General features: G+C 41.1%; 1 protein-coding gene across 4 annotated transcripts in view; it reads left to right on the top strand.

The window, feature by feature from the left end:
• Positions 1-22218, top strand: part of PBX1 (PBX homeobox 1) — a 779157-nt gene extending 756939 nt beyond the window's left edge. For 2 of the 4 annotated variants that reach the window (XM_030205927.1, XM_030205925.1), the window contains exon 10: positions 12959-22218. In XM_030205927.1, the coding sequence (XP_030061787.1) occupies positions 12959-13051 (93 nt within the window). In that variant the 3' untranslated portion in view covers positions 13052-22218. The remainder of the gene's footprint in view (positions 1-12958) is intronic. The other 2 variants (XM_030205929.1, XM_030205928.1) reach the window with 1 other exon arrangement.
• The last annotated feature ends 1236 nt before the right edge of the window (positions 22219-23454 follow it).

Below are 23454 nucleotides of genomic sequence, written 5' to 3'. Positions count from 1 at the left end.
TTGATGCAAGCAGCTGGTGTCTAGGCCTGTCAGACACAATCAGTGTTTGTGCAGCATCTGTGGCCACTTCTGTTCAGCTCAAAGGAGCTGCAGAACAGGTGACATCTCCTAGGACAGTAGGGCAACAGAAGAAAAATGCCAGCTGGGGAATCTGGGCTTGTTTGGTTTGCATCTTCACAGTGTGCAATGCAACTGCATTTTATGTACATCCAGAGTGAAATTTATTTGGCATCTAGTGTCCAAGCAAAACCATGCAAAACAAAGAGAAAAAGATAAGGAGCATGGGAATGGAGCACTTTGTGCTTGTTTTTGGATACATTCACAGCTCAGACTGGCATGAAAATTTGTAGCGACAACCTGTATCACAGAGAGTGAAATCGATAAGACAGACACAAGGAAACTCAAATGTGGATTCGGGACAGCAATCCAACCTGATTTCTCAAATCAGCCATCCACCCTTTCAATAGTGGTGACAGCAAGCTAGGAAAGGAAGGTAGTGTGGGGATAAAAAGACAAGCTTTTATTAGGAAGAGAAACTTCCAGCTCTGCAGAGGTCAGAGCGGTCAAAACAGTGACTGCAGAGCTGAGGTTTCCATTTTTTTTTTCATTTTAGGAAACATGGGAGATTACAGAGGCCATAATGGAAGAGAAGGGGGAACTGAGGCAAAGCTCATCCATGAAGATGGAAATGTGTTATTTTACTGTCCCTACAGTATAGAACAGACTGTACAGATAATGGCAGAGCATGCTGATTTTGTGGACTATAAATGACATGAGTTTGAAATGTTTAATGGGAAAATACCAGGTCGTAGGGATGGTGGATCAGCACAGATAAGGCATGGGGATTTCCACACATGGTACTGATATTTAGAGGCAGTGGCTGCTTGTAAGGATTCATTTTAACTCAAGAGTATGAATGAATTTCATATATATATATATATATATATATATATATATATATGTAATGCTCCCCTTGTGAGCATCCCTGGATCTGGAGCATATCTGGCAGGAGTCAGATATGCTTGGCACCTGATGCCTCCAACTAGGGAAGAAAGGTGTTAGTGGCGTTGTCCTCCTCCCCTGTGGCTCGCTCGGGCATCTTCTCTCCCCATCGTGCCCCCCCCCCCCCCCCATGCAGCATCTACACACTCTCTCTCTACTCCCCCACACTTTGTTGCCTCTTCTTCTTCTGCCACTGCCACGATTAATTTTTTTTAAGCAGTGCTGGAACACATTTGAGTAGGCTGCTTCAAACAATCCCAGGGGCCTCTCTTCAGCCCTTGGGGGTGGGACAAGCTGAAGGAAAGCCCTTGGAATTGACTGAAGCAGCCTGCTCTTGCTGACGTGTACCATCACTGCTTTAAAAAAAATTAATTGTGGCGCCAATGGCAGACCTTAGAAAAAGATCAATGAGGTGCTGGAGGGGTGGGGGCAAAGAAGGAGAGAGCAGAGAGGAACTGCTTCAGAGGGGGGCAATGAGGGAGATGGATACTGCATCATGGGCAGGGACAACAAGTGAGACAGACAGGTACTGCATGGGGGGAGGGAGGGACAGATGTGCTGCATCAAGAGAAGCAGGGAGGGAGAGAGGTGCTGCATGGGGGCAAAGAAGGAGAAAGGTGCTGTATTGAGGGCATGGGCAACAACCTAAGGGAGACAGGTACTGCATGGGAGGCAAAGAGGGACCTAGGTGCTTCATCAGGAAGGGTAGGGAGGGAGAGAGGTACTGCATGGAGGTGGGGGAGCAAGGAAGGAAGAGAGGTGCTGGACAGGGAGGTTAGGTAGAGAAGAAAGAGATTCAATGAGGGGAATGAGGAAGAGAGAGGGCGGGGGGAGGGAAAAAGGTGCTGGACTTGGGGGGTGGGATTGGAAGGACAAGAAAGAAGAGAGGTGCCTGGACCTGCAGGGAAAGAAGGAGAGATGCTGGCCCTGCAAAGGAGAGACAGAACAGGAGCAAGGGAAGAGAGAGGAACATTCGCTGGACCCCTGGGAGGGGGGGCAAGGGAAGGGAAGAGAGAGAGAGATGCTGGCATATGGTGGGGGCATAGTGACACAAAAGAGTTATGTTCAAGCTTAGGGATACAGAGATGACAGATGCTCAATCTGGCGGGGCGGGGAGGGTATAGTGGCACAAAAGTTATAATGGACAGGGCAAGAATAGGGACACAGAGATGGGAGATGCTCAACCTTGCGGGAAGGCAGGGGTGATGCTGAGTCTGATAGTCAGAGATAAGATGGATGGTGGACATGAAGAGAAAGGAAGTGATAAATGGACATGGAGACTCTGGAAAAACAGTTAAGAGCAGAAAGAGGAAAGCAGAAACTGAAGACTGGGACCAACACAATAAGAAAAATAAAATGACTAAACAACAAAGGTAGAAAAAAGAATTTTATTTTCTATTTATTTATTAGAATATGTCAGTTTTTGGAATGTGCGTTTGCCACAACTGGTTTTAGAAATGTCTGCCTGCGTCCCACAAGAAAAACCTCACTCATTGGCCTTCAATCTCCAGGATAGTGATGGTAAATCTCCAGCTTTGAGAAGGGCCTTCCTTGGCATCTCTGAACTCCTTTACCTTTGCTGGCATTTCTACGGGAGCATAAAAACTTAGAGTGAATTGTAGCAGGGCAAGGTAGTTTAAAAGGTGGAATTTCCTACTCTTCCAACCCCCCAAACTGCCTCACCCCCCTGAAAAGTACCCTGCAAACTGCCCTATGCCCAAGAACTGGTCCCTGCAACACCCCACACCTAAAAGCTATTCCCTACAACTGCCACAATGCCTCTAAGCCCCTCCAACCCCTAAAACTACCTCCTGCAAACTGCCACGTTCCAAACACCTACCCCACCACAAACCATCCCCAACCCCCCTAAAATTACCCTTCAAATCCTACCCCCCCCCCCCCCCCCAAAAAAAAAAAAATTACGTCACCTCCAAACCTAGCCCCAATAATTATTCCTATATGGTCCAAAGTACACCTGCCCCCTTAAACTTGCCACCTCACAAGTGTCCACAATCCCAGCTACCCCCCCCCCCCCCAACTCAGCAGACACAACACAAGCCCTACACACAGCAATACAGAGACCAACATGCAGACCCCACAAAAATAAATACAAGCAATGTTAATATTTCCCTGTCTCTTTATTTCATTTTCTTTGTTGTTAATTCTGCTGTAAAAACTATTTCAAGAATCAGATAGTTTTCCAGTTAATTGCTGTGTGTATTGATTGCCAACATCTGGTTGCCGTAGATAGGGCCTGATTTAAAACCATTGGCAAATTTTGCATATACCTTGTGTCAACATATTTTGAGGGGGTGGGGAGGGGGCGGGACAGTGAGAGTGAGATGTGCTCAGGACTCAGGATGTTATGATTGCCAATTGTCTGACTTTTTTCAGACATCAGCAGAATTGTGCGTTAATGTCCAAAAGTTAGAAGGATGTCTGGATGTATTTCCTAAGTTTGAACCCTATATGTACAATTCTGTAGTCCCTGCCTCCCCCTCTCCCCATCCACATGAGTGAGCCCACCCTTCCTGTGTGCATTGTAATTAATAGCAGAGATCCAGCCAATGGAAAAGCAGTGAGGGTGGAATACTGGAAGGAAACTGTAGTCACAGAAGGGCTGATGCAGAAAACTGCCACTGGAAGTAGTGCATAGTTAATGAGCGGTGTATGCAAACATTGGCGGGCAAACCATGCAGAAATGGCTTTGATGCAGGAGATAACTAGCGCGGTAGACATCGGTTCACAGCATGTTAAAATGCATTCTAAGTAGGATGTTAGCTACGCCGTCCTGCTGCAGAGAAGTTTTGAAGGGAGAACAAAAGAACACAATCCAAGAAAATTACCGCCAGGTCTGAGGCAGCATAGAAAGGTTAGCTCGCCCTCTGCATCAGGGAAGAAAAGATGATAAGCTCACCCAGGCCTCCCAGATCCCCGATTTACCCCTCCCCCCCCCCCCAATAACCCCTGATCCTCTGATCACCCACCCCCCAATTTCCCTAAAAGTACCTGTGGTAGTCTTGTGGCCTCCCTCTCTACCCTCAATTTAACAATAAATCCCTGGTGTATAGTGGCAGCCACCACCCCACAACATGACTCCCTCCCCCCCCAACTAAAAACTTTTCCCTGATGTCTAGTGGCATCCCTCCATTCCCGGACCAAATCCACCCTCTCCCCACTTAAAAACATTCCCTGGATTCTAGCAACACCCCTGTGTCTCAACCCAACCCCCAGCCCCCTAGATCCCACCCCAGAGCAGACCTTGAAGAGACAGAAGTGATGCCTGCTCACTTCTGGCTCCAGCACCTCCATCTTAGAGCATGGCAGTGCCTGATTCCTCTGCTTCTTTCTTTTTCTTTTTTTCTTATCAAAATAATTGCTCAAAGTCAGTTGAAATATCTATCTGAAAATATTAACTGGGTTGAGTTATGAAACAAGTTCAGCTTTACATTTCTTAATATGGCTCCCGCATCGTTACCGTTCTCTGTCTAGAGTGATGTGTCCTTCTATCATGACAACTTTATATTACTGGGATGGTTTATTTGACAAGCCGAATATGGTTCTTTCCAGATTTACACCCTTATTATATAGTCCAATGTTTTCCCCAGGTCTTGGTTCGGGGCTGTTTTCGCGTTGGTTTTCAACGGGCTTAGAGACTTGGGGTCAATTTTTGGACGCGGAAAACTTTGTTTCTTTTCAATTCTTGGTTGACACATACTCAGTTGCTCCCACTGATACTTATGCTTATGTGCAAGTGAAGCACTTTCTAACTTCTAGTGTGATCAAGCCTTTGTTGATGAGGGAGGCTTCCTTTATAGAAAATCTTTGTGAAGATTCGAGAATTACGCGGGGTCTTATCTCTTGTTTATATGCTTATTTATGTGGTTTAGGGGGACCTCCAGTTGAGCATCGTATGCATTGGCAGCGGGAGTTGGGCTTGACTTTGGGTGATGATGTTTGGACCAATTTGGAGCATGCGTTATTAAGAACGTCTGTTTCTGTCCCTTTTAAAGAGAACACAGTCAAAGTATTACACCGGTGGTATTTGACTCCTGTTCGATTGCATCATATGTTTCCAGCAGTCTCACCTTTATGCTGGAGAGGTTGTGGCCGAAGGGGTACCATGGGCATATCTGGTGGAATTGTAATAAGATATGGCCATTTTGGAAAGCTGTTCAATATAGACTTCAGAGGTGGCTTTCTAAATCCATTATGTGGTCACCGGAATTTTTCTTGTTTCCTGGTATACCTCCTGGACTAACCACATCTCAGGGTATATTGGTTCGACATGCTATGTCTGCTGCTAGAGTCACTCTAGGTGCACATTGGAAGTCTCAGAAAGTCCCTTCTCTGATTTCATGGTTAACAAAATTGTGGTATATTTGTGAAATGGAGAGACTGTGGGCTAAGCGACATCATACTTTGTCTAAATGGGAGACTGTTTGGGTACCTTTTGTAACTCATTGCTAGTTTTAAGCTATGGGAATGGGTTAGGAAAAGAGGTTGGGTTTTTCTTTTTCCTTCCTTTTGCTCTTCGAAGGGGAATGAGTTAGGCTTTACTACACAAAAAATTTATGTTAAAATAAGGAAGTTCCTTTATGGTATATTTGGGTACTTTAAAGAGGTATTCCACTATTACTTCTGTTGCATTTGACTATGATGTTGTATTTGAATTTCTTTGACCGACTGTTATCTGTTATCTCTTTTATTCAATAAATATTTCTTAAAAATGAAAAAAAAAACTAAACAATAAATAAGACTACATGAATGCTGATTAAATACCCAAAATACGTAAAAAATATAAATACAAGAAGCATAAGCATCATTTTTAACTAGGGGCAAGGAATAGTGGACACAAAGAAAAGTGAGATTAAAAATAAATACATCAGTCCATAGTATGGCTTAACAAACGAGGTTAAAGAATTTCGCTTTTTTCTTCCAGGTAGTTCCCATGTGGCGAGATCTTCCAGGTGGGAGTTCTTGGCAATGTGGGGAGAATCTTTGCATTGGGGGCTTTGAAAGGGGGGCCCTTTGGGAGGGCATTTGTGATTGGGGGAAGGCTTGGGGGCACTTTACTTTCACTGTGGACAGCCCATTTAAGATGCTGCCAAGATGCTCCAAAGACAAATAATGCTCCAGCTACCATGGGAGTCAGTAATCTCTGGTACTGAGCTCCCGCTTATTGGTGACTCCTGTGGTAAATCAAGGTGCAGTTAAAGGTCGACTTTTACCACACCTTGATAACTTCCCCCTGAATCACTGAGATACAGCAGCTATTATGTATGCTTTGGAGGGTCAGCTGTGCTTGATAGTAGGGGAGCACAGAGATGAGAAGAAACCACACAGGTTATCTAGACCTTTGGCAGACATTGCCTAAGGAAGAGACATACAAAACATAACAAAACTTTTACTAGCCTTAAAGAAAAAGAAATCATCTCTACCCTAGAGGCCAACTGTACACAAGTAACAAGAGAAAGCAGCATTGAGATGTTTCCTGTTTTATATTTAGTTATGAAACTGATTAAGGAGAAGCATGATATAGGGGGGGATTCATCAAGCAGTGATAGGCCTTTGTCATTTTAATTGGCCCTTAACGCAACTTAAACAACCCTAGTGTTGCCTCACTTAAAATACCATGCAAATACCCAGTGGTGTGCTGGAGCGGGCTCTCACGGGCTCGCGAGAGCCGTTTGTTAAGTTTTTAAGAATTTTGGGAGCCGGTTGTTAAAGTAGGCCTCCCCATGGCTACTTTAACAACTGACTCCCAAAATGTGGGCTTGGGCCCCCTCCTGAATTCTCTTTTACTTTACTGGCAGTGATGTTGGCCCCATTAGTCAAGTAAATAGACTGCTGCTGCTCCCTGCTCCTTGTTTCTGACTCTGAGCATCAGGCTGGGACTCTTCATGCAAGCACAAGAAGGTTCCATCATGCTGCTCAGAGACAGAAACAAGCAGCAGAGAATGGTGGCAGTCCATTTATTGGCTGGTGGGGCTCGGCAAAGGTATGCCTAGTGTGCCCGCACAAGGGAGGGGAGAGAGAGGCATGTATTCCCACCCCCCACCCCCAAATTTCAGGGCCGGCTATGCCCGGAGAGAGAGCCCGTTGTTAAAAATTTACCAGCACACCCCTGCAAATACCTAAAATACTATGCAAATGCCCCAACGCGACTTGCGCTGATATACCACAACTTGCATTAGGGCCTCAAAACCTTGATAAAATAACCCCAGTTGATGGAACAAAATCCTTCACATGCATTAAGGGTGATTTTGACTGGTCTGTCCCAGTGACCCCTATCAATGTTTGATGCATCCTCAGCAACTACTACTACTACTACTCCAGAACCCTTAGGATTTTGATATTTCTAATTCTGTACTCTTGAGAGCCTTGAAAATCTCTAGACATCATGTTTTGCTAGGTGATTCAAATAGTGATGTGTTTGGGTTCCAGGTACATAAGGCACAATTCATAAATCTCAGTGACTGACACAATGCTGCCTGATGCCACACTTTGTAAAACCACTGAGTGATCTTCAGTGTTTTTGAACATCAGTAGAAAAATACAGAATTTGAAATCAGATACCCTTATAAATCTTGATTGATGCTCCTCATTGCACCAAACGAAAAATCAAGGAAAATTCAAACCTCATAAACTCTAAGAGGAGGGGAAGTGAAACTGAATCAATGTAATGTGAAAAGAAATTTTCAAACACCCTACAAAAATCCTTTCTAGATGAAAATTAATTTCCAATGGGTTTTGCGTAAACACTGTAACTGAGCTGGCCCTGCCTGATGACTCTGGCATGGGAGGAACCACATAGTACACCGCTATGGAAAGCTTGTAGAGCTTTCTTTCCTTTTCTCTGGTGTAGACACCATCAGATGTCACCCTGTGTGTAAAGGCTGAATATTCTGCTTCTCCTCAGAGAAACTTTAATTCAATATCTGATGCATTTTATTCTTACCTCCATACGTCATTACATTCTATTATATTTTTTATTATTTAACATTTTATTGATCTCTCCTGAAACCAAAGTACATTAAAAGAGTATAAACTAGCAGGAAGCTAAATAATCAGCACATTACCCCTTCCATGTATTATCTATATTCTAACTCAAATTTATCACAATTTTTTAAGTAGAGAGGTGTGGTAGCCATGTTAGTCCACTCTTAAAGGTTATCAATAGATATCAAACAAAATAAAACATGGAAAAGAAAATAAGATCTGACGAAGAAGGGCAGCCTTCGAAAGCTAATCAAGAAATGTATTTTGTCCAATAAAAAAGGTATCATCTTATTTTCTTTTCCATGTTTTATTTTGTTTGATTTCTATTGATCACAATTTTTTATAATGCCCTGTTTTTGCCCATTTCATTGCCCCTCCCTTTTGTGCTTGCATATGTCTCCTGATTGTCTCCTTCACTTTTCATCTAGTCCGTTCCTTCCTTTCCACCCTTCTTATCCCATACTTCTCCCCTATCTTTCCTTATCCATTTAGGCGGATCTTCATATGTTTTTGAAACACACCCTGTGTTATGTGCTATGTCTGCAGATTGTCCTGCAGACATAACCCATACCACAACTAAATTAAATCTGTTAATACATAGCATAGCACATGTTGTAGCGAGTTGAACCTCCTGTGTCCAGCACAACCTCTTATTCTGAATGGGCACCAAATAGAACTGGAGAGTAACTCAGTAATGCATTTATTTAAGGGACATTTCAATTTGGAACAGCAAAATGTATATATTTAAATATAGATAGATATAAAGGGCTATTCTATATATATATTGGCGCCAAAAGATAAACACCAATTGTTTGTGTAAGATATAAAATAATATCACTTATGTGCGTGATTGGTACCACTAATTGGTGATTACGTGTGTGCTAGTTGCTATTCTGTAACTTATACACCAACATCACTACAGGGCCCTTTTACTAAGCTGCAGTAGCACTAGTGTGTGGTTACTGTGCTCTAAGAAGCACTACTGCAGCACACACTGAGGCATCCCACAGTAATGTGCCACTCAGCACGCACTAATCCCATGCTGAAAAATATTTCTTTATTTTTCAGTGCGGGAAGCATGCCCATGGGTGGAGAGTAGGCATGCCCTGCACTTACCAGGTAGCACAGACACATTGCCACATGCTGCCCTATTACTGCTGGAGCCCTTACCGCCAAGTAAATAGGTGTCGGTGAGGGCTCCCGCAGTAATGGCCATGCACTAATTGGGAAATTAGCATGTGGCTATTCATAGGGGATATAGCAAATGTTGCCATTTTACTGCCACGCTAAAAGTGGCCATAACGTACGGTAAACTCATGCGCCGACAGCAGCACCAGCCACTTAGGACCCTTTAGTGCGTAAATATGAGAGGGCGTGAACATGGGTGGATTATAGATGTGTCTCTAAAATATGTGCATAAGTTATAGAATAATATAAAGTACGCACGCTTTCGGGCACAATTAGGCGCCCACAGTTACAACTGCCATTGACTTAGTGTAACTTTTTAAGCCTAATTTTAGACACGCCAGTGCCAATTTATGTTAGTATTCTATAGCAACTTCTTGGTGCCAAAAAGCCGTTATAGAATTGGCACTAAGCACATGGCATTGGGCGCCAAAATCATAGTTCAAGTTTATAGAATTGCCACTGTATTTTTTGGTATTTTTTAGAAAGCATCATACATTTAAAGGGCTTCTGGTTCGTACAATTTATTTTTAAAATTAATTAAGGGCCTTTTTTATCAGGCCACGCTTGCGATTCCCACGCGGCAGTGCCGAAGGAGCCCATTCAAAGTGAATAAGCTTTGTTGGCATTGCCGCACTGGGAACCACTAACACAGCTTGATAGACAAAGAAAAAATAGTACTATATGGAAGCTGTATGTGTGGCAGCTAAAGGATTCTGCTTAGACAAGCTAAAGGCTTGCTGTTGGTGCTCCTGGTGAGTCCTCTGTACTGTCAGTTTGGGAGGACATCACTGCTCAGTCTTTTAGTAATAGAGGATTCCAACCCTCAGCTAGTTGGGGTCACAGCAGTATCAGCATGTCAGGCTCTCTAGCTGTCATTCACCTTCTTCTTTTGTTATTGTGGTTGTTTTCGTTTTTGCTCTTTTTACTGTTTTTGTTTGAAAGGTAACTATAGCAGTATCAGCTAGAGAACCTGTAAAGGTTAGAGCCATAAAATCATAAATTCCTCTTCCAGTACCTGAGATCTGAGATAATACGCACAGTAGCAACTTTTAAACAAAGTGAACAAGTGTAAAGTCTATGTACTTTTTATACTTAGACTTTGCATCAATTTTCAAAGCGAAGAATGTGTCTTCTGAAAACTGAGTGTAGAAAAAATTGCAGAAATTTTCACCTGCTAAGTGCACGGGTATGTTTTCTGTTTGATATGGAATAAGAAGAAATCACACATGGCAGTAGAAGCCAGGATATGATGAGCAGAAGGCAGCATGTGCGAACCTCTGTTAAGGGCGTTTTATTTTCAGAAGTCTGTCCTATTCCAACAACCCTTTGACCATGAAACTCTGTGATCAGGAGGGTTGGTCTTTGGCATTTGTTCATTTTTTACCTCTGGTGTTCTCAAAGAAGGTCCTCGAGGGTGGCAGAAGGCATGTTCTTACATAGAGCCTCTAAAGATTAGTAGCCATCCAGGATGGTATAAATTTCAGGGCTGCACCAGGCACTTTCCGCTGCCTGAGGACAACTAGAGAAAGGGAATGTTAAGTACTTTAGGAAACCAGTGAAGGCCTGATTACAAATCTCAAATAAACTTGGTGTTTGTTACTCTTTGAAAGAAAATGGGGTACCCTGGAAGATGTTAAATACCAAAGTGTTGCAGTGGGGGTGAATTAGCCTTTATTTCTTGAACAGATTGAATAATAATAATATTTTTAAATCCTCTAAGAATGTTTCCAGAGTGGTATTTCTCAGTCTTGCTGAAATACACCTTTTATCATCCGCTTCCCTCTGTTAATACTTATTCTAGCCTATTCCCATTGCCTTCCTCCCCCTGCTAACCTTTCTGTTGGCTGGTAATGACCCTGAAAGCTGTAAGTGGTACCTTCAGTGCATTAAGTAGCGCAGCTCTCCAGTGACATAGCAATTACGCCTCTGAAATAGATTTGGTGCGTCACTGAAGAGATAAGGACTCAGAAGTTTGCTGTTGTGATTATAGATTGTGGGTCCCACAAATAACAGGCTGTGAAATGAAAGGCTGCCAGTGCAGCCCTTTGTGGCTGCTCTAGTGATGGCACGTAAATTACTATTGATGTCCTAAGTGTACTTGAATAGACCAGTCTTAGAAAGGCGAGATGGGTGCCTGTGTTACTCTTTACACAGATTGACTTTTCCCAGCAGATAATCTGGGGTAATTGCTGCCTCTCATGATGGTCAGAAAATGTGTGGGGGTTTATCTCATGTATAATCGGTGGCACGGCCATTAGCACCTCCTTATAATTCCACTCATATTCTTTTATTTCCCTTACAGAAGGTGTTTACAAGCCTGCTTGTTGCAAGTCATTAATGGCACATCACTTGAACAAGCTGTATGATAAAGAAAGGGGATGTACAGTATGTATAGAGTCCAGCACTCCTTGGGAGGAAGTGTAAATGTGTTCACTAGGCAAAGAGGTTAGGGAGTGTTATAATGAGGAGTGGTGGCCACATGTCTCATTCTTACTTACCTAAAGCAGGTTCATTAAAACAATGGAAATATTAGTGACCAAGCACAGAAAACCTGCTGACTGGAATTTTCCTGCAGTAGTCTGAGGGTACCACATTCCTTAACAATCTGTGTCATCTCAGTGACTCTTGTCCTTGTTTGTCAGCAGATAGTTGTGACCTCTTGGCATTGCTGTACTAAGAGTATAATGATTTTGAAACATTTGAATTTGTATGAAAGTGAGTGTCACACAAGCATATGAAAAATTATGGGCTAGAAATGATTATTGCATATATGTGGCAAGTCTCTGGAGCGTATTCTAGGCATCACCCACCTCGCTTTTTTTTTTTTTTTTTAAACAGAATGTTCTGACAATAGGAGTGATGTCAGGTGGTGGAGACATAAATGGTGATATAATTCAAGAAGGTGTGGGATAAGCACAAATGATTCCTACATTAAAAAAAAAAGCATGGTGTCATAGCAAAAGTTAAATAACCTCGTAGATATTGATATGTGATGATGGGCAAGAGTGGTGCTTAGACAGCAAATCCAACTGTAGTGAACTAAGCCAGTTCTGGGCATACTTCTGTGGTCTGTATCCCATTTATGGCAAGTCAGATCAGGATGAGCTGAAGTGGGCTTCAACGGCACCTCCAGTAGTTGGGACATAAGGACAGTGCCAGGAAGACTTCTACAGTCTGTGTCCCGAAAATGGCAAAGAGAGATCATAATGGAGTATATATATATTATACCACTGTCATTGTTAGTTTAATCATGAACTGATAATGAATATGACTGTTGGGCAAACTCAATGGGAACATTCAAGTCTTTATATGTGTAATTTTACATATGTATCTGTAATATGGCTTCATAGTGGTATCTGTCAGGGCTGTAGCAGTGACTGAGGAGACTGAAGCAGTGACTAAGTGTTAAAGTAACTGTGGGTTCACTGAGCAAAAAGATGTTCGCAGGTACAGATTTAGGATGGGGAAAATAGGCAGAATGCTGGCTTCAGGCTGAGGAAGAGGTGAAAAAGTGCTGTGGGGTTAGGTTGCATCCTCCATTGAATAGGTTTTTATGGGTTTCTGAAAGTCAAAATATCAGTAATAGAATGCAGCAGTTATTCCACAATTTAAACATAAAAGACTGCAGGTCCACAGTTTGCCTGTAGCACTCAAGAGACTTATAACTAGAGCCAGGTGGGAAAGTTGAGTGACACTTTGAAGGGCAAAATAAGTAAACAAGCTGTCAATACTCTATGTGACTAAGTGCACTGTTTTCTTTTTCTAGGCTAATGGAGGCTGGCAGGATGCTACCACTCCCTCTTCAGTGACATCCCCTACAGAAGGCCCTGGCAGCGTCCACTCTGATACCTCCAATTGATCTAGCAACCATATCCTCTTTCATCTGTGGGGTTTCTCTCCCAACGCTGGAAAAGCAAGTCAGACTAGGAGCTTACAACAACTCCCTCACCTCAGAAGCACTGGAAGAGTCTCCTGCCACAGGGGGCACTCAAAAGCAACCCGGACACTTCTTTCTATGCTCTGTTCTCCGCTTCCTCTTTTTCTGGGTAGAATTCCCATCTCCTTTCCATAGTATAGGAATATAAAAGAGGAAGAAGTAGTAGTAATAATTATATTAATTCAAACAAAAAGTATTGGTACATTTTTCCACTACTTTGAGGAATCAAGTTTACCTCACTCTCCACAGTTTAATCTGCAAGGCACAGCCCTTTCTCTTTTGGTTTTAATTCGCACTCTACCTCTTACTGGACAGCCATTTTGGTTTTGTTCTGGTTTCCCTTATTGGTTAATAATTCTATTGATGCTCTCATTCATCTATGTTCTAAGCTAATTGAGACCACAAGGAGCCACACTTGCTATCTTTCAGCGACAGGTTGAATAAATGAATGACCTGTGTCATGATCAGCTTACTTTGTGCTTGCATACAGTTCCTTCTGGAAAGCTGCTGCTGCCCAATGTACTGAAATCCATGGGTCCTGCAGCACAAGATGTTTATTTTGAATCTGTTCTATGACCTCCAGGTGTTCTTTTCCCATCTTTAAAATTAGCCAGTGTCTATAAAGCAAAGTTACTTCACATTTTGGAAGTCAGTTTTCAGAGTTTCTTATACCTTTCCAAATAAGACCTAACAAAGTCAGAACATTGAAGTAGTTCTAAAACAGGCTATTTTGTTTAAATATGGGGTTATGACTCATAAAAGCATTAGAACACTTCCAAATTAGTGTTTCTGGAATGTTTTGATTCCTGAAACAAAAAATGTATGTTGACTTTTGATTTATCATCTTTGGTTTTTAGAATTTGTATCACTTGGTTCCTAGGGACAGCAGAACTATTTTACAAGTTATTAAACACCTAGAAATGAGCTTGACCACCTGCAGGTAACATATAACAGAGGTAACAGGAGTGGGCAGATTTTGGACTTGAAGGCCACAGTGGGGATCTGGTCCACCCCAGATTTCACTGGCAAGTGGGCAGTGGATTTGATGTGTTCTTGCCCCTGTGTGCTCGCTTGCCCAACTCTGACATACAACAAGATCAAAGCATAGCTAGTGATGATGAGTTCCAACCAGGGAACACCAGGGCTGTGAAGCAGCATAGTTTATAACTAGGGGAAGACTCACTGGATGTAGTAAACCATGGCTCAACACATTTTCAATAGATCTAGACACCAACCTGAATACTTAGAAGCTCACAGCTAAGCCCTGTCAGTCCCCCCTCCTCTTTTTTCTCAAATGTTCCTCTCCCCCTGCAACTCACTCCCCTCCTACTTAGCTAATCACCCCTTAGCTAACCAGCTGTTCACCCACTTACCCTTATTCAAAACACTCCCCCTCAGCAAGTCAGCCACTCTTCCTCTCATATTGCTGACCACTGTTGGTTTGTATCTACCTGCTGTTAGTTTCTGGTGCTTCTGAAGCCAATACCTCCCTGATTTCACATTCTGTGGCCTGTCCCATGCCCTTGTCACCTGAATCAGTACTACAGTTGCGGAGGAGTAGCTTAGTGAATAAAGCAGCAGGTCACAAACCAGGGAAGTCAGGCTTCAAATCCCACTTCTCCCACTGACACTGTCGCAACTTGAGCTTCACCCTCCATTGCCTCAGATAAAACTTAGATTGACCGTGGAAATAGCTTGTGTATTCAAACATAACATTCCTTGAGTTTGAGTTTGGAAAAGGCAAGAAATAAATCTAAAATTCAAATCTCTGTGACTATCCTATGCTGCTAAACAACATTTTGGGTATGCACTGCATAGCATTCAGTGAGTTTGAGCTACATGGTGGTGCCTGAACTTCCTTGCTGGTCTCAAGTTTCATGAGAGAACAGCACAGTGCCAAACATGGAAGAAGCAGCTGTTTGGCCCTCTCCAAGATAGCCAGTGAGGGAAGTGAGTGTGAAAAAAGGTCTGTGAGCAGCAGGGAGACCGAAAGGAGAAGTGAGATTTGTGGAGATAGGATTTGGGGATAGGTGGTGATAACCACTTCCATGGCAACCAGACAATTCATTCTCAGTTCTGTTCTTGTCCCACTTATCACAATAGTCTGCTCTGTTGGTTTCCCCACCGTGGTTTCACTTGTGTCCGGAAACATCTCTGTCCACAGCCCTCTCTACACTTGGGACACTTAAAAAAAAAAAAACTTTGCTCTGATGCAAGGAAGCACTTTAAAGGTCACCCAGATCTGGACACTAAAATGCAAGGTGCTGAATGTGAATTCTATAATGGCATCTGGACACGCAAATTGCATAATAGAACAAAGTGTAAGTTGGCATTTGTGCACTAGCATTTAAGCACTGTAACTTATCATTCAAAAGACAAAACTAATGAGGAGCAAAAATCTAACATCAATTCCAAAACAATATGTTTTGCTTGAAAAAAACAGACAAAGAGTGCTATACCATGAGAGGAAAAGGACTTCAACAAGAAATAAAAGCCTCAAAACATCCACGGAGAGCCCTAAGGATTTTAAAGTCAATCCCCAAACAGGAGTCAGATATTATCACTGGTTCTGTAGCAACCGGAAAAACTCCAAACTGAGAAAAACTAACTGTGCCAAAAAATAAATGGTGCACTGTGGCACTGTTTCCCCTCCTGAGGCAGCTATTGGCGAAAGAAGTGGCCCTTGTGGGGGTTTTGGAAATCTGTGTGATATCAAGACGAGTTGGACTGGGTAACCACTGTGTAGTCACCGAAGATAAGTAGTGCAATTTTAGCTCGGTTGATGTAGTCTGTGTACAGTTATTTTGGGAATAGAAAAAAACAACTGCTCTAAAAAAATGGTGCACTGGAAAACCTCAAAAAACCTCTCACATAGCACAGCATTCATTCAAGGCTGCCAAAAACTTTTTTGGCAGCCTTGAATGAATGCTGTGCCATGTGAGAGGTTTTTTGAGGTTTTTCAGTGCACCGTTTTTTTTTTTGGAGCAGTTGCTTTTTTTCTCCATTGGGAGTCTTTTCCCCTGCTCTTTTTTCTGGTGGCTACAGAAGCCAGTGATAATATCTGACTCCTGTTTGGGGATTGACTTTATAGGCCTTAGGGCTCCCCATGGAGGTCTGAGGTTTCTTTTATTTCTTTTGAAGCCCTTTTCTTCTCATGTTATAGCAGTCTTTTGTCTTTTTTTTTTTTTTCAAGCAAAATATATTGGCCTTGGCACTATAACTTATACCATGTAAAAGACAGGTGTAAATGTTACATTTCAGCACACATTATAGTATTCTATAAGTTACACATCTAAGTGTGGCACCTGCCCATGTGTATGCCCCCTTGCAGTTGCATGATATGCAGATTGGATGCTAAGTTTGTAGAATACCACTTAGTATCCAGCAACACTTACCTGCATGAATGTTACATACAATCCTGTAAGTGCTAGGGTTCTATAATCTTAGCGTGCAAATGTGCTTACATTTAAGCACTAAGATTAAATAATTAGGAGGTCTTGAAGAGGGATATGGCTAGTTGGTAGTATTGGAACCTATGATTTAAATTTGACCTGGCTGGCATCCCAGAAGAGATGGTCACATCAAACTCACACAAGCCATACACAAAGCCACCTCTTCACAACTACAGCCACATAAGTGTTGACAGCATCTGTCACCAAAAATGCACACACATTCAGGCTTTCTCTTAAAATACACACAAAGCAAGTATCCAGTTTTTACACTCAAAACACAGTGACTGTAAATCAAAGTAGAAGACAACTAATTGCGATAAATCAAACACAAATAATAAACATAAACAAGATGGTGGTACTTTGCGCTGAGTGTAAGAGTTCTTGCTTTCAGTAGGTTTCAGGGGGGAAGTAGGACCTGCACATCTCTCCCTTGTTGTGTCCCTCACACAGTATTTCAACGACATGCATGAAGCACTTTTACGTGTTTTATTTATTGCTGCTACACACATTTTGCTTTAGAGGCAATTGTATAAAAGGGTACATAGAATTACATGCCACTTATTCGCATCATTGGGCCCAATCATCAGCAGTGATGCACATATACATACTACGCACTATTCTAGAAGGTAGTACCTAAGTGCTATAGTGTGTAACTGCGGGGGGGGGGGGGGGGGTATACATATAGACAGGACATGGGCGTCTCACCAAACAACATGCACAACTTCTTGAATGCTATCAGTTGCATGCATTGATTAGTGCACCTAAGCATGTCCACTTACACCAGTCATTGACCTGCTGTAAGTGATTGCACCTAATTTGTGGTGTGCCAAAGCAGGTTTGCACTAGTATCCTAAATGTTTTTATAGAATTGGCACTTGGCTATCCAGTTATAGAATTGCCCCTTTTTTGTTTCAAGCATGATCATGTGAGGAGTGAAAGTGAGTCAGTCGTGTTTTACAGATTACAAAGCGATCTTTTATCAGGCCTGCATGAATGTTTTTCCCCATAATGAAACTCCTAAGGAAGCAGAGAGAGAACATCCACGTCCCAGAGCACTCCTGGAGGAGGATGGAAACAGTAAACAATAAACATTGATTAAACAATTGAGCAAAACAGTTGGAAGTCATCAAGCAAACAACCCCAGGGACTCTGCATAGAATATTCATAAATTGAATAGCTTCTAAATTGCCAAAACAGCGATGACATAAAAAAGGTATAATACTAAGACTTGGGAAATTAGTAAAGTGTAGAGGTGGTTGGGTTGCCAATATGGAAAACAAATGATCTTCCTTATACTGAGGATACTTCTAGCTGTTAATGCTTTGTTGCAGGTGCTATATGAACATGATACTCTGACATCAACTTTCCTAATAGCAAAGTTAGGTCAACGACATTGTATTTGAACATTTAATGTATAAAGCTTACAGTAGATTTACATTTTTTTCTTCAGCATTTGGCCATATATTTTATTATGTATCCCAACAATAGGCAGCCATTTTGTAGACCGATATCATTGATCATTTTCACATCAGATTTCACTTGAAGCATAACTAGAGTTACAGCATTTTACTTACTTTTTCTTCTTTGTTTTATACTTTTGCTGAAAAAAATGTCTTCATTGAGCAAGCATGGTTCTTAGCATAAGCACAGTGGCCCTTGAAATTAAACATTAAGCTGATGTTAACATTTGAGAACCTACATTGAGTTGCATTGATGAAGACTGCTTTCATCTAATTAATCTTCAGGTCTAAAGCAACCACAGTGACAGGGCTTCAGACCCATTTTTGCACTAGTGAGACATGCAAGGACCCAACCATCCAGTAATGGTTAGGATTAGTGTTGTCTTTTCATGATACCCCCATAAGTGATTATATGGCACACTTTTAAAACTTCTGGTTTTATGATGGTTTTAGCCAGTGTTATCAGGATGATGCTTCTTTTTTGTTGTAATGGGTATATACAGTGGTTGTTATATTAGTTACCCATTCATGGCAACCATTAACTATTTCAGTATCATAAGTTCAAAATCTACCATGTCTCTGTTTTCTACTGATTCTTTAAGTGTCTCTCTTTTTCTAAAAGTAATCTTCCAGGGTTGGTTGGGTATAGTTTGATATTTAAAATTAAGGAGAGAGACAAGTCAGATTCCACTTTGCTTTTTGAAATAGGTTTAATAGGTTCAGAACTTGTTCTTACTAATGTCTGTTCTGCATTGAAATTGGGAGAAGGTAGTCTAGTGGTTGGAGCTGTGATTTAAGATTCAGGAGACATCCTGGGACATTTAATGGACTTCTCTCTATCTCCTGGGTCTGCAAACCTCTTTTTTATCTTTATGTAGTAGCTTTTGATTAACACTGGTTAAAAAGTACCATGATTTGTGGTAGCATGGGCAACATGGCTGGATGGAATATAGCATGGAATTCAAACCTGCCTCAGTGATAAAAGAGAGAGATCATCCTTCCAGAGTGTGAACATCTCAGAAAAATCTATGTAGTGATGACTGTTAAAATTTGATCTTAGCTGTCCATCACATTTTAACAGTCAGACCACTTGCAGGGTAAAAGTATTTTCAGTGGTTTGGAATCAAAAATATAGTGTTTCTATTTTTACTAGTCGGTCTGTGGCATCTTGCCAAAAAGGTCTTGAATTCAAGCCTGTGAACTCTGATTGGTGACTTTCAGAATCTCAGTAACAAAGTGACCAAAGATTAACCTTCCAAGACCACCTGGCTGTCGCACATTGAGAGGCTATTCTTTCTTTGATGTTACCTGTGCTATGTCTTCTCTATGACTGGGCAGTTGGCAAGCGAAGTGTGCTCACCTGCTGTATGTGCTGTGCCTGCTGGATAAATTTCAGAACCAGCGCTGTGATTCAGCAATAAACAATATCAGGTCAAGAGGTAAAAAGGAATTATCCAGATAGCTACAGGTACCTAGATAATTCCCCTATCCAGCACTATTTGTGGATTTTCAGTAGCACTATACAGATAATGCCAGGGCAGTGCAGGGGCAAAATATCAAGTTATCCAGATAGCAGTGACATTCATTCTACTATCTGGACAGCGGATCACTCTACAGGTACATTCAGTGCTGCTTTTCATCTACATAACAGTGTTGAATATACATATGTTATTTAACTGCTGTGGATGGCATTTTAAAAAACACTGACCATATCTGTTAAATATCAAGCTATGTATATTTAGTTTGTGTGTCTATATGTGTGTATATTAAATTTTGTTTTTCAGCGTGATATTTTAGACACTAATTTGAAGCATTGAGATATCAAATTCATATATCCAGCAGCACTCTAGGTTTAGTAGGTGCTGTGAAATATTCTAATTAGTATACATAGAAAGGGCGATTATACATATAAATGGTGATATTCATCTGCTACATGTATAGATTATCGTCCTTATTTTAGACCTCTATTCATGTTTTGGACATATGAAAACTTGCATTTAGACATCCATATTTCTTGAACGTCCAAATCCTGATTTTATACAGCCAGGATATGAATGCCTAAAACTGCAGTACGTCCATATGGCAAGGGGGTATGTTTTGGGTGGGAATAGGGAGGGGCCAAAATATGGACATCCAACTCCCATTTCAGAAGGGGAAAGTATGTCTATGTCTAAAAAGATAGCCATGGTTATTTAGACCTGGTGCTTGACATGTCCAAGTTACAGAAAGGTACTCTGATTGAGTAGCTGTCTACTAGAGGGATTAAGGCAAGTCCTTAATTTCCCAGTGGTTGCTGTCCCCCTCCCTACCCCAAATGTGAAACTGACATGGAATATGGGGCTTTATGACAGCTTCAAGAGCTATGGGTGTTCATGGTAGTAAAATCTTTTACATTAACCTTTTAATAGACCTCTGTGCAGAGTTGAGGAATAGCTTAATGGTTAGTGCAGTGGGCTGAGAATCAAGGAAACCAGGTTCAAATCTCACTTTAGCTCTTTGTGATTTTGTTTTTTAATTGTAAATCTTCCAGGGACAGAAAAATGCCTATTGTATCTGAATATATAAGAAACCTGCAAGGTATTAAAGCCATGTACATTTGGGTACAATAGGTATTTTTCTGTCCCTGGAGAACTCATAATTTAAAAGAAAAACAAAATCACCAACTGCTCCAAACATTATGTTACTCCTCTGCTCTGAATGTGGATGTCTGTGTGGCCATTTTATAACATGGTCATTCCTATACTACCACAGAAAAGTCCATATCCCTTGTTTTTCCCCATTCAAAATTTGGCCGTTTCAATTTGTAAAATGGATGTTCATGCTGGATGTTACCAGCACATGGAGGTCCATTTCTCATGTATTTTAGAACAGACTGTATGTCGGCACCAATACATGAGAAATGAAAATCCATATGTGACGTACAGACTTGGACACCCATATTCTGAGTCAGACGTACTTTCTAAAATGCTTCTCTCTATATGTCTATCCAGCTATCAGCTTGTATTAGATATAGATTACACATATAATCAGCACCACCCTTGACACATCCCTTTCGCTCTGTTTATAATGCTGGACCTATAATGCTGCTGGATTTAAAATTTATACTGTCAGCACTGGTGCTCAGTGTATGTGGTTTTGAATATCAGTCATCTATATATAGATATACGCACACATACATTTGGAGACACAACGAAGTCATGATTCCTGCCAATGTGTTCACTGAATAAATCCCAGAAGTTGATTGCAGAATCCCAAACCATGGTTTGATTCCCACTGTAGCTCCTTGTGACTGGGCAAGTAACTTAATCCACCATTGCCCCAGGTACAAAATAAGTACCTGTATATAATATGTAAACTGCTTTGATTGTAACCACAGAAAGGCAGTCCCATCCCCTATCTGTATTATCATTAAAGTATTTCCTTTAAAACATTGTGATTTGATTTTATGGGGTTGCTTTTTTATGTTTGCAAATGAACAAACACATCCCACCTACCCAGAAGCTTTTACGATACCAAAAAAGATAAGTCATACAATGGGGAAAAAAGAGAACATACAGAGTTCAGAAACAGAAAAGAGAGAGAGAGAGAGACAAAAACCACCACCTTCTCCATCCTTTCAGCTTTATTAACCTTTTCCATGTGTTTCTTGCAAATGGTGTCTTGTTTATTTGTAGTATTGAAATGAACATTTGATAATTAATGTTCTTGTATATTCAGAGACACAAAAAAAAAGTTAAACCAAAAATTTGGTCTGAATTTAATAGTGTTTATACATATTATTAAAAAAATAAAATAAAATTTAAAAAAAAACTTCCCACATAGCACGCAAATAGAAAAGTGGTTTTTAAACACATTCTATTCTATGTGACAGAATATTTCATTCCACCATGGTTTTTAACATCAACAATATCTACATTGGCCTGTTTTTTCTTTTGTTTTTCATTAAAACTTGTTTTTCTTTTGGTTTTATCTTGCATTTGTGAATTAGTTCAAGAATGCTAGGAGGTGTAGATGTGCACTTTTCATTTCCTTCCTGTTTTCACAATGTTAAATACGTGACAGTAACTCATTTTGTAAACTAAAGAAAAAAGATGAAATCGTTAAGCATAAATAGGTACATCATAACATGTACATTGAATAACTTTTTTGAGAATTGAAAATAAAATCATCTCCCTTACCCCTGCCCCTGTTTTAATCTCGCTTCTTTCTAATGTCTGTTTTTCAGTGTCTCTTTCCTTAGAACAAAATTTTGGGGTGACGTGAAAAGCTTGATTATAGTGACAGTAGGAAAAGGAATCTTTGAACCCAGAGTATCCTGTAAGTGAGCAAAAGAAGGCAGGAATAGCCTCTGTCACCATGCTTTGTTACAAACCTGCAGTGTAGATGGACCCAATTTTTCTCTGTTTGTAACTCCATCACAAGGTGTTTAGATAATGTGAGTGGGTGAAGGGTGACTCTTATTCTGAGTGATACAGATTTGTGTTGGTGAGTGATATTGCTGGATAGTATCATTTTAAGCAGCAGGCCAGGCCAACACATTTACACTTAGTAGCACAAAGTCTGCTAGCAGTGGACAGTGCTTTTGAACAGGAGGATGAGTCTCATTTGGAAAAGAAGTCAAAGGTAGCGTTTTTAGTTTACAGAAGTTTTCAACAGCAGTAGCTCTTGCTCTCAGCTAAGTTATATATTACAAAATTTCTATGGTTGTGTGCTTTTCCCAGGTAGCCGGGAACTTTTTAAAAGCCTTTTCTTTCTTAATTCTTTTTAACGTGCCTTATCATTTGGTGGTGGCTGTGAAATAATATAGCAAGGTTACATACACTGCAATAGTTTTATGAGTACTTTGCAAGCAGTTGAGAGTTAAGTCAGGGCAGTGTTTGCTCCTGAAGCCTCCTATGCTCTTAACTGTGTGCTCCTATTTGCAGGGTTAAGCATGGCAACAGTTGTTCCACTCTTAGGTTTAACAAATCACTTATAGATTATTGCCTACTTGAGCAAAACTGTGTAATTGCCTTTGATTCACTACATTTATTAGTATATTTATTCAAGCAGTTAGTATTACACATTTATCAGGTTGTTGCTTAGGCTGCTAAAGACACTGCTTCATTCAGGTGCCTTTTTTATGTGCACCCGATGCGCGTCAATTTGGAGTTACCGCTCAGCTCCTGTGAGGCCCGGGCAGTAATTTCATTTTTTACGCATGTCCGCTATGCGCGACGGAAAATAATTTTTATTTTCCTGCACGTGGTGGAAACTGGGTGGTAATTGTCATTCTACTCATGTAGGTGATTACCGCACGGTTACCGCTTGAGACCTTCCCGCTAAGTCAATGGCTGGCGGTAAGGTATCAGACCCAAAATAGACATGCGCCAATTTTTATTTTGCTGCACGTCCATTTTTGGCAAGAATTTTT

This window comes from Microcaecilia unicolor, chromosome 6, assembly GCF_901765095.1.
Source record: "Microcaecilia unicolor chromosome 6, aMicUni1.1, whole genome shotgun sequence".
Taxonomy (NCBI): domain Eukaryota; kingdom Metazoa; phylum Chordata; class Amphibia; order Gymnophiona; family Siphonopidae; genus Microcaecilia; species Microcaecilia unicolor.
This window is presented reverse-complemented; position numbering and strand designations above follow the sequence as displayed.